The 13208-nt window shown below is 45.9% G+C and overlaps 1 protein-coding gene across 2 annotated transcripts in view; it reads right to left on the bottom strand.

The window, feature by feature from the left end:
- Positions 1-2519: 2519 nt before the first annotated feature.
- Positions 2520-13208, bottom strand: part of LOC139276349 (phosphorylase b kinase regulatory subunit alpha, liver isoform-like) — a 374428-nt gene continuing 363739 nt past the window's right edge. For both annotated transcript variants that reach the window (XM_070894201.1, XM_070894200.1), the window contains 2 exons: positions 6018-6218; positions 2520-5141 (listed from right to left, as the gene is read on the bottom strand). In XM_070894201.1, the coding sequence (XP_070750302.1) occupies positions 4968-5141; positions 6018-6218 (375 nt within the window). In that variant the 3' untranslated portion in view covers positions 2520-4967. The remainder of the gene's footprint in view (positions 5142-6017; positions 6219-13208) is intronic.

Below are 13208 nucleotides of genomic sequence, written 5' to 3' on the forward strand. Positions count from 1 at the left end.
GCGGATGCTGGAAATCTGAAACAGAAACAGAAAATGCTGGAAATACTCAGCGGGTCAGGACGCCAGATTTCATAGAAACATAGAAAATAGGTGCAGGAGTAGGCCATTTGGCCCTTCGAGCCTGCACCGCCATTCAATAAGATCATAGCTGATCATTCACCTCAGTACCCCTTTCCTGCTTTCTCTCCATACCCCTTGATCCCTTTAGCCGTAAGGGCCATATCTAACTCCCTCTTGAATATATCCAATTTCTCTCCACAGATGCTGCTGGACCTACTTTCTCTACTTGGGTACTCCTCCAAAAACAAACGTAATATCCCCATTTTGGAGACTAAGTTAATATTTACAGTTATTAGAGAAATCTGGAACTAGGAAAGTAAATTAAGAGCAGTAACTGGATCAGCTTCCACAACAGTCCACATAGGGAATAGCTGGGCGATGATCGCGAGCAAACACTCTGAACAACCACGTTGGGGTGTAAAAAACTCATGTTGTTTAAAGTCAGGGCGAAGTAATCAGACAACATATGGGTAGCAATATTATAAATAAATCTGTGGGATTTACAAACACCCTGAGGGCTCAGCCTCCCGATTCTCCAAAAGATTACCGGAACAAATGTTAGTGTGGATAGAACATTGCCTCAATGTAGTAGAACAAAAATAATCAAATTTGATCCCATCACTTTTAAAAGGATTAAATATCACTGTAATTTGTTAGCAACAATTCTAACTTTAATCACACAGGTTTACAGAGTAATGCATTGTGAGTTTGTGCAGACACAACATGGCCTTGGGGTTCATTGCGTTTACACTTTAGCTGCTCCTAGTTTTATAAAACAATTATTCATTAAAACAAATATTAAAGACTACAATTGTGGATTTGCTGCTGTCTTTTAAAAGTTTAGGAACAGTGGCTAAAAGCGTGACAGGAAATCATCAACATCCTAACTCACACCGAGTCCCGCTCACCCATCACCCCCTGTGCTCGCTGCCCCGTGTCCTAACTCGCACCAAGTCCCGCTCACCCATCACCCCTGTGCTCACTGACCCATGTCCTAACTCGCACCGCCCCACTCGCCCATCACCCCGTGCCCCGTGTCCTAACTCGCACCGTCCCGCTCACCCATCACCCCCTGTGCTCACTGACCCATGTCCTAACTCGCACCGTCCCGCTCACCCATCACCTCCTGTGCTCACTGCCCGTGTCCTAACTCGCACCAAGTCCTGCTCACCCATCACCCCCTGTGCCCCGTGTCCTAACTCGCACCAAGTCCCACCCCACTCACCCATCATCCCCTGTGCTCGCTGTCCGTGTCCGAACTCATACCAAGTCCCGCTCACCCATCACCCCCTGTGCCCCGTGTCCTAACTCGCACCAAGTCCCGCTCACCCATCATCCCCTGTGCTCACAGCCTCATGTCCTAACTTGCACCGAGTCCCGCTCACCCATCACCCCCTGTGCCCCGCGTTCTAACTCGCACCAAGTCCGTTCACCCATCACCCCCTGTGCTCACTGCCCCGTGTCCTAACTCGCAGAGTCCCGCTCACCCATCACCCCCTGTGCTCACTGCCCCGTGTCCTAACTCGCACTGAGTCCCACTCACCCATCACCCCCTGTGCTCACTGCCCCGTGTCCTAACTCGCACCAAGTCCCACTCACCCATCACCCCCTGTGCTCACTGCCCTGTGTCCTAACTCACACCAAGTCCTGCTCACCCATCACCCCCTGTGCTCACTGTCCCATGTCCTAACTCACACAAAGTCCTGCTCACCCATCACACCCTGTGCCCCATGTCCTAACTCACACCAAGTCCTGCTTACCCATCACCCCGTGGCCCATGTCCTAACTTTCACCGAGTCCCGCTCACCCATCACTCCCTGTGCTCACTGCCCCATGTCCTAACTCGTACCAAGTCCCGCTCATCCATCACCCCCTGTGCTCGCTGCCCCGTGTCCTAACTTGCACCGAGTCCCGCTCACCCATCACCCCTTGTGCCCCGTGTCCTAACTCGCACCAAGTCTCGCTCACTCATCACCCCTTGTGCCCCATGTCCTAACTCGCACCGAGTCCCGCTCACCTATCACCCCTGTGCTCGCTGCCTCGTATCCTAACTCGCACCGAATCCCGCTCACCCATCACCCCTTGTGCTCGCTGCTCCGTATCCTAACTCGCACCAAATCCCGCTCACCCATCACCTCTGTGCTCACTGACCTACATTGACTCCCGCTCTGGCAAAACCTCACTTTTAAAATCCTCATCCTGGTCTTCAAATCCCTCCACGGTCTCTCCCCTCCCTAACTCTGTAACTCAGTCATTTAAAAACCAGGCTCATGTCTTCTCACAATCTTTTCCAACGTGAAAACAAGTTTAATTCTGCATTGTATTTTGTAATTTGTGCTCCTAAATCCTAGTCACCCTTGAACTTTCTCCAATGATGAATCTCCTCCAGCTACCTCCCCCCCATCTCCCGCAGATCGCTGCATTCACCAATTCTATCCCCCCCTCCCCCCTGCCTTTGCTCCACTATCGGTGGCCGTGCCTTCAGCTGCCTGGGCCTTGAGCTGGGGAATTCCCTCCCTGAACCCCTCCGCCTCTCTCCCCTCCCTTTAGACGCTACTTGAAACCGACCTGTCCTAATGTCTTCTTGTTTGGCTTGGTGTCTAATTGTGTTTGATTACGCTCCTGTAAGCGCCCAGGGATGTTTTAATATGTTGATGATATATAAATATGAGTGATTAATATTAGCGGGTTGTCTGGTTTGGCTTTGTGACCTACAGCATGGTTGTATGTATTTGTTCACCAGCTCACAGTAAGACTGCTGCTGTGTCCGGCTGTTGATACCCACTAGTATATCATGATCCAAGTCACTGGTTCACAAGTCGAGACTACACTGTGAATAAATGTTTGCCTACAGCTCTGTATCAAGCCTATTTAACATTACCCCCGATAGTTACCGATCTGCATCCGGATTTCTCATTAATACAAGAGTCCTGTGAGAAGCAAAAACGTCAGTAAATCGAAAGTAGCGGTGGAGAAAAGGCCATCTAACGCGTACAGTATCACCTATCGCCTGCTCCTGCTCAGCTCCATCTGGGCAGACCCACCAAGTTATAAATGTGTCTGTGTATCTTTAAACTAGCCAGAATTTGAAGGGTAGGTGATCCTTGCTGTGTGGTGACTACTTGCAGCCTGTGCAGGTTGGAAGCTGCTAAAAGTAAGTTCAGAGCAAGTACCCATCACCGCAGTAGACGCAAGGGTGTGATAGCTTGCATCAGAAGTGCTTTTTAAACATTTGTTCATGGGATGTGTGCGTTGCTGATATTTTTTGCCCATTCCTCGATGCAGCTTTGTGACAATGCTTTATGTACTGTTTTCAATGCTCTGTCTCACTTTGTGATTGGCCATTCAGACAGCATAAATCAACATGGTAATTTGTAATTCAGACATTCTCCACTGGGGACACTATTTCAAGCACTGTTGTCACCCATTCTTCCATCTCACCGGTGGCCAGCTCCTCTATGGATTGCCATCGTCATCATAGGCAGTCCCTCGTATCGAGGATGACTTGCTTTCACGCCAAAAAGGGATGAGTTCACAGGTGTTTCAATGAAGGACCTAATATTCCAGATCCTGAACTCCAATTGAAGGGTGGAAGATGCCTGTGCGTGGATTTTTTTAACGTGTGGTGGCCGTTGCACACCAGTCACCACCCGGGCTAACTGACCTGTTATCCCTGGATCTGCTCATTAACGTAACTAGTGTTAAACAGCAGAGAAATACCAGTGCAACTCACTTGAAGTAACATTACAGAAGCATATTGATATCAAAACCATTTGTTCAGGATTTCTTCGAATCTAAAAATTAAAACTTCACATTTTCCACTGAAAACATTCTACAAGCAAGGTACTGAATACATTACAGCCAACACTGCAAGCAGCTTGTCTTTATCATTGCTCACAAACTATTTACATTGTTCCATTGACGGCAATCTCAGGCCCTCTATTTAACAAAGTCTCTGAGACACGGTTATTATGCATTTAAACACATTTCATGAGTACAGCCATGTCTGTTGTAGAAACCACTGCCCCTATGGGTTAAGCAATATTAGTACACCGATGCATTGATGCTTGCGCTGATGTCTTAAATGAAGTGTTAACAGTTAAAATAGTGCATCGAGGGAATTCATAAAAATTCATTAAAACACTGCATGAACTTTACCCCAAGAATAAGCTCTCACTACAGCTAAATGCACTCCCATTTTCCAATTCTCGCACATGTGAAATACAGAATTCTATTCCAATACATTCTAGTAAAATTCTGAATTTGGAAATGCCAACTCAATCTGTACTTAAATGATGGGTCTTGGGAAGGTTAATCTTCATTTACCTCTTTGTTCTAGAATATAAACATGCATAGTATAGTTTGTATATTCACTGGTGAAACATCACCATTATGGACTGTGAAAATATCAATGGTGCACAAAATTATATAAATCTAAGTTAATAGAATCCCAAATATTCTCTGTTATTTCCCACTAAATATTAAGAGATAGTGTATCGCATCTTCATAAAGATTGCTCGATGAGAATGACACACTGTGGGTTTAGTATATACATTGTTAATTGTACAAAAGAATTTCCAGACACATTCGTGTGATTAGGCTACCATTTTTCTAACTACAGGATTTAGATTTTTTAAACAGTTAAATATATTTATAGGTGAATCTTCCAAGCTGCCAGTCTTGTGAGAGTGAAATTCTGCACATCAAATGTAAAATGTATTGTGTCAAATAAATAATAACTATATAAAGAATACACGCCTGATACACAGCTAATATTATCCCATGCATTATTGCAATTCAGGTTTCATAATTATATGTTCACTTAAATCTGAGTAATGGAGTGTAAAAACCAGGACATCAAAAGGATGCTCTTCATCATGCTGATAACTGCTTCTCTGCTCCTGTTCCTATTGCATAAGGCAGCCAGTATTTGGCAGGAAGTCTTGTATATAAGTAGCAACAGCCTTTGTCAAATAGGTCATGGTGCCATAGCTCCCACTTGGGGCACTGTCGTAGAACAAATTGCAAATGCTTGTGGCCGAGTCCAACTCTAAAAAGGAGTCACTTGAACCCAGGGATTTCTGCAACAGAAATAGAAGAGGAGCTTGCATTATAAAAGGTCTGATTGACACCGTGCTAACTTCATGTGCAACAGTGTGTTCTCCACACACCTCTTAACAACCACAAACCTCCAGCCCTTTTAATACATAAGAAATAGAGCAGGAGTAGGCCATTTGGCCCCTCGAGCCTGCTCCGCCATTCAATAAGATCATGGCTGATCAGATCCTGGCCTCAACTCCACTTCCCTGCCCACTCCCCATAACCTTTGAGTTTCCTGTAGGTTACGGCACTTCAGGTGCACATCCAAGTACTTTTTAAATGTGGTGAGGGTTTCTGCCTCTACCACCCTTTCAGGCAGTGAGTTCCAGACCCCCACCACCCTCTGGGTGAAGACATTTCCCCTCAAATCCCCTCTAAACCTCCCCCCAATTACTTTAAATCTATGCCCCCTGCCCTCTAAACTGGAATGTCCAATTGATAAAACGGGACTTTGTGCCTGAGGATTAGGGGCATTGCTTCGTATTTGAACCAACACATATTCCAATTTCCCTTGTGGGATATTCGACTTCAGAGTTCATGAAAGCAGTAGTAAATTAGTTGAAAAATAAACAAAATTATAGAGTGTAGCAAAAGAGCATGGGAATGGACTTAGTAGATTACACTTTCACAGAGCCAGTACAGGTGTCAGGGCTCAAATTGTAGAATTTTATGAAAATTAATTTAATTACACAACAACTGATTGCTATTGGTTCACTTTAAAAGCTCACTCAAAACAGGTTCTCACTATATCTAAATGGTACAAGACAGTGTACAATCAGAATTTAAGATCTTTTTGTAATAATATTGCTTTGTGTTTTCGACATGTGTTTAAAAAAGCGACATCCGAGAACGGTTACCTGATCCTGCAAAAAATACTCGTTGGCCATATGCACAATGCGGTCCACACAGATTATACCCCCGATGCTGTCCACCTCCACATCAGCCAGTACAGTGAGAACTAGCATTGATTCCACCAGAAGCTGTCTGTATTCAGGCTGGGGAACATGGTTCAAAATGGACTCCACATGGACAGCAAATTTGATCTCGTGGGGCGTCATCTTAAAGGCAACAAAGGGAATAACTGGTTAACTCAAGAACCACACGGACCAAGTTAACAACTGGACATAGTCAGCGCCCTCTCTAATCTTCACACAACTAATGATATATTCTTTCCTCAGCAAGATGACACTTTCCAATCAGGTCCAGGCTGGTCACGTGACAGAAATCCAAGGAAGTTGATTTTTCCGCCGTAAACATGCAAATTCTAATTTTCCCAATGTCCCCATGGGGTAGCACTGAGTTCAGACCTCTTGGTGTGTGCACTGATCTAACGGATCCTAGTTGGGTCAGCAGTAAGGGCACAATGACTGCTCTCTGTGCACGGACTAGGAAGAGGCCAAGATTCTGGCTCTCAGTGACTAATGAAAATTGGTCATGCACGGACAGGTAGCTGGTCTGCATTGCACTCCAATCAAATAAGCTCACTTTGTAGGCCAACGTGTGAAGAGAAAGGAGAGACAATGGGTATCCAGATTTGTGACTAGAGGTCCCTTATTTAAATATTCAATATCAGCATTTAATATACTTCCAACACACGCCCTGGATGCCTATGGAGCAACCCAATCCAAATACAGGGTGGCACACGTACAACATAAGAACATAAGAAATAGGAGCAGGAGTAGGCCATCTTGCCCCTAGAGCCTGCTCCGCCATTCAATAAGACCATGGCTGATCTGATCTTGGCCTCAACTCCACTTCCCTGACCGCTCCCCATAACCCTTGACTCCCCTGTAGTTCAAAAATCTGTCTATCTCTGCCTTAAATATATTCAATGACCCAGCATCCACAGCTCTCTGGGGCTGAGAATTCCACAGATTTACAACCCTCTGAGAGAAAAAATTCCTCCTCATCTCCGTCTTAAATGGGCAAACCCTTATAATGAAACTATGACCCCCCCCCAGTTCTAGACTCCCCCACGAGGGGAGCATCATCTTAGCATCTACCCTGCCAAGCCCCCTCTGAATATTATAGTGCCTTTCACAACCACAAATGTCTCAAAGCGCTTTGCAGCCAATGAAGTATTTGGGAGTGTAGTCACTCTAGTCATGTGGGAAACGCTGCAGCCAATTTGCACACAGCAAGCTCCCATACACAGCAATGTGATAATGACCAGATAATCTATTTTTTTTGTTATGTTGTTTGAGGGATAAATATTGGCCAGGACTCGGGGGATAACTCCCCTTGAACTTCTTCGAAATAGTGCCGTGGAATCTTTTACGTCCACCTGAGAGGGCAGACGGGGCCTCGGATTAATGTCTCATCCGAAAGACGGCACCTCCGACAGTGCAGCACTCCCTCAGTACTGCACTGGAGTGTCAGCCTAGATTTTTGTGTGCCCAAGTCCTTGGAGTGGGACTTGAACCCACAACCTTCTGACTGACATTGTTTCGATAAGATCTTTCAATAAGATCACCTCTCATTCTTCTAAACTCTAATGAGTACAGACCCAACCTGCATAAGAAATAGGAGCAGAAGTCGGCCATTTGGCCCCTCGAGCCTGCTCCGCCATTCAATAAGATCATGGCTGATCTGATCATGGACTCAGCTCCACTTCCCTGCCCGCTCCCCATAACCCTTTACTCCCTTATTGTTCGAAAATCTGTCTATCTCCGTCTTAAATATATTCAATGACCCAGCCTCCACAGCTCTCTGGGGCAGAGAATTCCACAGATTTACAACCCTCAAAGAAGAAATTCCTCCTCATCTCAGTTTTAAATGGGCGGCCCCTTATTCTGAGACTATGTCCTCTAGTTTTAGTTTCCCCTATGAGTGGAAATATCTTCTCTGCATCCATCTTGTTGAGCCCCCTCATTATCTTATAAGTTTCAATAACATCACCTCCCATTCTTCTGAACTTCAATGTGTATAGGCCCAACCTACTCAACCTATCCTCACATGTCAACTCCCTCATCTCCAAAATCAACCTAGTGAACCTTCTCTGAACAGTCTCCAATGCAAGTATATCCTTCCTTAAATACGGAGACCAAAACTGCACGCAGTACTCTAAGTGTGGCCTCACCAATACCCTGTACAGTTGTAGCAGGACTTCTCTGCTTGCATACTCTATCCCCCTTGCAATAAAGGCCAACATTCCATTTGCCTTCCTGATTACTTGCTGTACCTGCATACTAACTTTTTGAGTTTCATGCACAGGGACTTCCAGGTCCCTTTCTACTGCAATTTTTCTCCATTTAAATTAGAATTTGCTTTTCTATTATTTCTGCCAAAGTGGATAATCTCACATTTTCCCACATTATACTCCATCTGCCAATTTCTTGCCCACTCACTTAGCCTGTCTATATCCCTTTGCAGATTTTGTGTGTCCGCCTCACAATTTGCTTTTCCAGCCATCTTTATATCATCAGCAAACTTGGTTACATTACACTCGGTCCCTTCATCCAAGTCATTGATATAGATTGTAAATAGTTGAGGGCCCAGCACCGATCCCTGCGGCACCCTACTAGTTACTGCTTGCCAACCGGAAAATGACTCATTTATCCCGACTCTATTTTCTGTTAGTTAGCCAATCCTCTATCCATGCTAATATATTATCCCCAATCCCGTGAACTTTTATCTTGTGCAGTAACCTTTTATATGGCACCTTATCGAATGCCTTCTGGAAATACAAATACACCACATCCACTGGTTCCTTCTTATCCACCCTGCTCGTTACATCCTCAAAGAACTGAAGCAAATTTGTTCAACATGATTTCCCTTTCCTAAAACCATGCTGACTCTGCTTAATTGAATTATGTTTTGCTAAATTTCCTGCGACTGCTTCCTTAATAATTTTCCCAATGACAGATGTTAGGCTAACTGGTCTATAGTTTCCTGCTTCATGTCTGCCTCCTTAATATATAGTTGAGGCCCCAGCATCAATCCCTGTTGTAACCCACTAGTTACAGTTTGCCAACCTGAAAATTACCAATTTATCCCGACTAGCGCTAGCGCCTGGATGTTGACGATCACTCCGATCATAACATCAGTCGAGCGCCCTGCTCACTAAATTCGGTCCGGTCGCCTCATTGAGCGCCTGCCATTAATCACGTCAGAATAAACAGTCAGTACAGCCTTCCACAGTTCCACTGGCGGCTAGTTAAAGGGATGAGGAAGCATTTCTCTCGCAGGTCACAGTCAGTGCAACGTTTACACACAGCACGTTGCGTGAGCCTCCCAGTTTGCAGCAGCAGACAGATATACCAGTGCAGGTTGGAAACAAGTGATTTTGAAAACTTTAATGGGTGCATTATTCCTATGCCGTGCCTTTAAGACTCGGCTTTTCCCGGGATCTGAATCGGACTTCGGAGCGTGCGCAATGGATTCCAGAATTTAACGGCGGCATTTTTGTTAGCGCCCCACCCCAGGTCAAGGTATGTAATAGCTGATTTAGCCCCACCTTCAGCTCTTCGCCCAATTCTGACAAAAATCTGGGCGGAGGGCGCAAACCTTTTCAAGACCCTAAAATTACCGCTTCACCTGGGTTAACGCCTCAAACTGGTCGGTGACGAATTTCTACCCCTTTGTCTATAGACAGCATGTCCTGTAACGCACGCGATTTGTAGTCTATTCAATTAATTCAAATATTAAACTACTTCAATAACAAAGAGAAGTGAAATGCTTGGAACTGGGAGTATGTGTGAGGTAACCTCTACTTGCAGACATCTCTAGAGCGTGGTCACCTGCCTACTGTGACACCCTTTCCTGGTTCTGAAGCTAATGGTAAAGTTCCTTTAGCAGATAAAGTAGTCCTTTATTACTATACATTGCGGCCACTCAATTTGTATGTGTTACACAGCAAGATATTTTTAACGTGTTTGTTATGTCCAAGGCCTCGAGAGCGAAGCCAAGCCGGGCCCAGATGTTGATTCTAAGTTGGTGCTCGAAAACTTATAGACTGGGCAAACCAAATTTGCAGTAATAGTGTGGAGGATAAATTCATGCATTGTTTGCAAGATGGTTTTCGAGATCAGAGGGACTTGGGTGTCCTTGTACACAAATCACTGAAAGTTAACATGCACGTACAGAAGGCAATTAAGAAAGCAAATGGTATATTGGCCATTATTACAGGAGGATTTGAGTATAAGAGTAAAAATGTCTCACTACAATTATATAGGGCCCTGGTGAGACCACACCTGGAGTATCGTGCACAGTTTTGGTCTCCTTACCGAAGGAAGGATATACTTGCCATAGAGGGAATGAAACGAAGGTTCACCAGACTGATTCCTGGGATGGGAGGATTGTCCTATGAGGAGAGATTGAGTAGACTAGGTCTATATTCTCTAGAGTTTAGAAGAATGAGAGGTGATCTCATTGAAACATACAACATTCTTACAGGGCCTGACAGGGTAGATGCAGGGAGGATGTTTCCCCCGGGTTGGAGAGTCTAGAACCAGGGGTCACAGTATCAGAATAAGGGGTCGTCCATTTAGGACTGAGATGAGGAGAAACTTCTTCACTCAGAGGGTGGTGAATCTTTGGAATTCTCTGCCCCAGAGGGCTGTGGAGGTTCAGTCTTTGAGTATATTTAAGACAGAGATCGATAGATTTTTGATATTAAGGGAATCAAGGGATATGGGGACAGTGCAGGAAAGTGGAGTTGAGGTAGAAGATCAGCCATGATCTCATTGAATGTTGGAGCAGGCTCGAGGGGCCGAATGGCCGACTCCTGCTCCTAATTCTTATGTTCTACAGAGTCACCGATGTTAAGATCCCAGCGGGTTGCCCCATTAGTATTTATTTTGATGCCATGTGTGCCTACAGAGACTTTACTCTGCTCAGATAACGGTAATTCTGCAGAAACAGTTAAACACACATGGCTCCAAAAGTGCTTTATCAGGATGTTGCATCATACCCAAGCATTATGGCCACTTGAGGTAGTGCTATCGATGACCCGCCCTCCTCTATGGCTCAGAGACGTGGACTATGTACAGCAGACACCACAAATCACTGGAGAAATACCACCAACGATGTCTCCGCAAGATCCTGCAAATCCCCTGGGAGGTCAAGCGCACCAACGTTAGCGTCCTTGACCTGGCCAACATCCCCATTATTGAAGCACTGACCACACTCGACCAGCTCCGCTGGGCAGGCCACATTGTCTGCATGCCCGACACAAGACTCCCAAAGCAAACGCTCTACTTGGAACTCCTACACGGCAAGTGAGCCAAAGGTAAGCAGAGAAAACGTTACAAGGACACCCTCAAAGCCTCCCTGATAAAGTGCAACAACCCCACTGACACCTGGGAGTCCCTGGCCAAAGACCATCCTAAGTGGAGGAAGAGCATCCAGGAGGGCACTGAGCACCTCGAGTCTCATCGCCGAGAGCATGCAGAAATCAAGCGCAGGCAGCGGAAAGAGCGAGCGGCAAACCAGACTCCCCACCCACCCTTTCCTTCAACCACTGTCTGTCCCATCTGTGACAGGGACTGTGGTTCTCATATTGGACTGTTCAGCCACCTAAGGACTCATTTTTGGAGTGGAAGCAAGTCTTCCTCGATTCCGAGGCACTGCCTATGATGATGATCGATGACCATAACATGGGAACAGGAGGTGGCCATTCAGCCCCTCGAACCTGTTCTGCCAATCAATTAGATGACTATCTTAACTCCATCTACCCACCTTAGTTCCATAACCCTTAATACTCTTGCCTAACAAAATTCTATCTATCTCAGTTTTGAAATTTTTAATTATCCCCCCAACCTCAACAGCTTTTTTTTTGGGGGGGGGGGGGGGAGGGGGAGGGGGAAAGAGTTCCTGCTGATTCCCACTGCCCTTTTTGTGAAGGTGCTTCCTGACATCATCCATGAATGGGCTGGCTCTAATTTTAAGTTCCCATGTTATGGTCATCGGTCATCATCGTAGGCTGTCCCTCGGAATCGAGGAAGACTTGCTTCCACTCCAAAAACGAGTTCTCAGGTGGTTGAACAGTCCAATATGGGAACCACAGTTCCTGTCACAGGTGGGACATACAGTCGTTGAGGGAAAGGGTGGGTGGGACTGGTTTGCCACACACTCCCTCCGCTACCGGCGCTTGGCTTCTGCATGCTCTCGGCGACGAGACTCGAGGTGCTAGTCCTTTGTTCTGGTCTCTCCCACCAGAGGAAATAGATTCTCTCTAGCTACCCTATCAACTCCTTTAGCCATCTTAAACACCGATTACATCATTGATACACAAGGGAAGCGAGCTTAGTATATGGAACCAGTCCTTGGAACAGACTGAATTGCTGCCGTAGTCAATTTTTGGAAACGGACCTGTGCTCATCATTGAGCAGAGGGCGGGCAGAATGAAGTAAAGTGATGGAGAAGAACACTTTAATTGTCATGTTAGTACACAAATGTACTGAACCGTTCAACCAATTCACCCGGACACCAGTCTCCTGGGTGTCCACATACTGAGCGCACGTTTGTATTTTACTCATTTCCCGGGATGTGGGCATCGCTGGCAAGGCCGGCATTTATTGCCCAACCTGTATTGCCCTCGAGAAGGTGGTGGTGAGCCACCTTCTTGAACCGCTGCAGTCCGTGTGGTGAAGGTGCTCCCACAGTGCTGTTAGGGAGGGATTCTGACCCAGCGACGATGAAGGAACGGCCGATATATTTCCAAGTCGGGATGGTGTGTGAGTTGGAGGGGAACGTGGAGGTGGTGGTGTTCCCATGCGCCTGCTGCCCCTATGTGTGCGATTGAAGTTAACAGCTGTGGGGATAAGCTCAGCATCTTTCTCCAACAGCGCACCTAACCATGGGCAAGCAAATTGTGAAGTCAAGAGGAGCTTGGTTGGTAGAGGTTTGCAGGTTCCCGAGACTATCTACGGACATTGAACCTAGGCCACAAGTTTCTTCATAAATAATGGCGGGAACCTGAAGGGACACCCTTGGACCTGCTCTGATGCAACTGGATTTGAACTAGTCAGTAAATAACCCATAAAATAACAGCTGTGAGTGTCAACTAATAGCATTCACAACTTGTTAACACCTGCAAGGCAACAAAA

Source organism: Pristiophorus japonicus, chromosome 11 (assembly GCF_044704955.1).
Source record: "Pristiophorus japonicus isolate sPriJap1 chromosome 11, sPriJap1.hap1, whole genome shotgun sequence".
Lineage (NCBI taxonomy): Eukaryota > Metazoa > Chordata > Chondrichthyes > Pristiophoridae > Pristiophorus > Pristiophorus japonicus.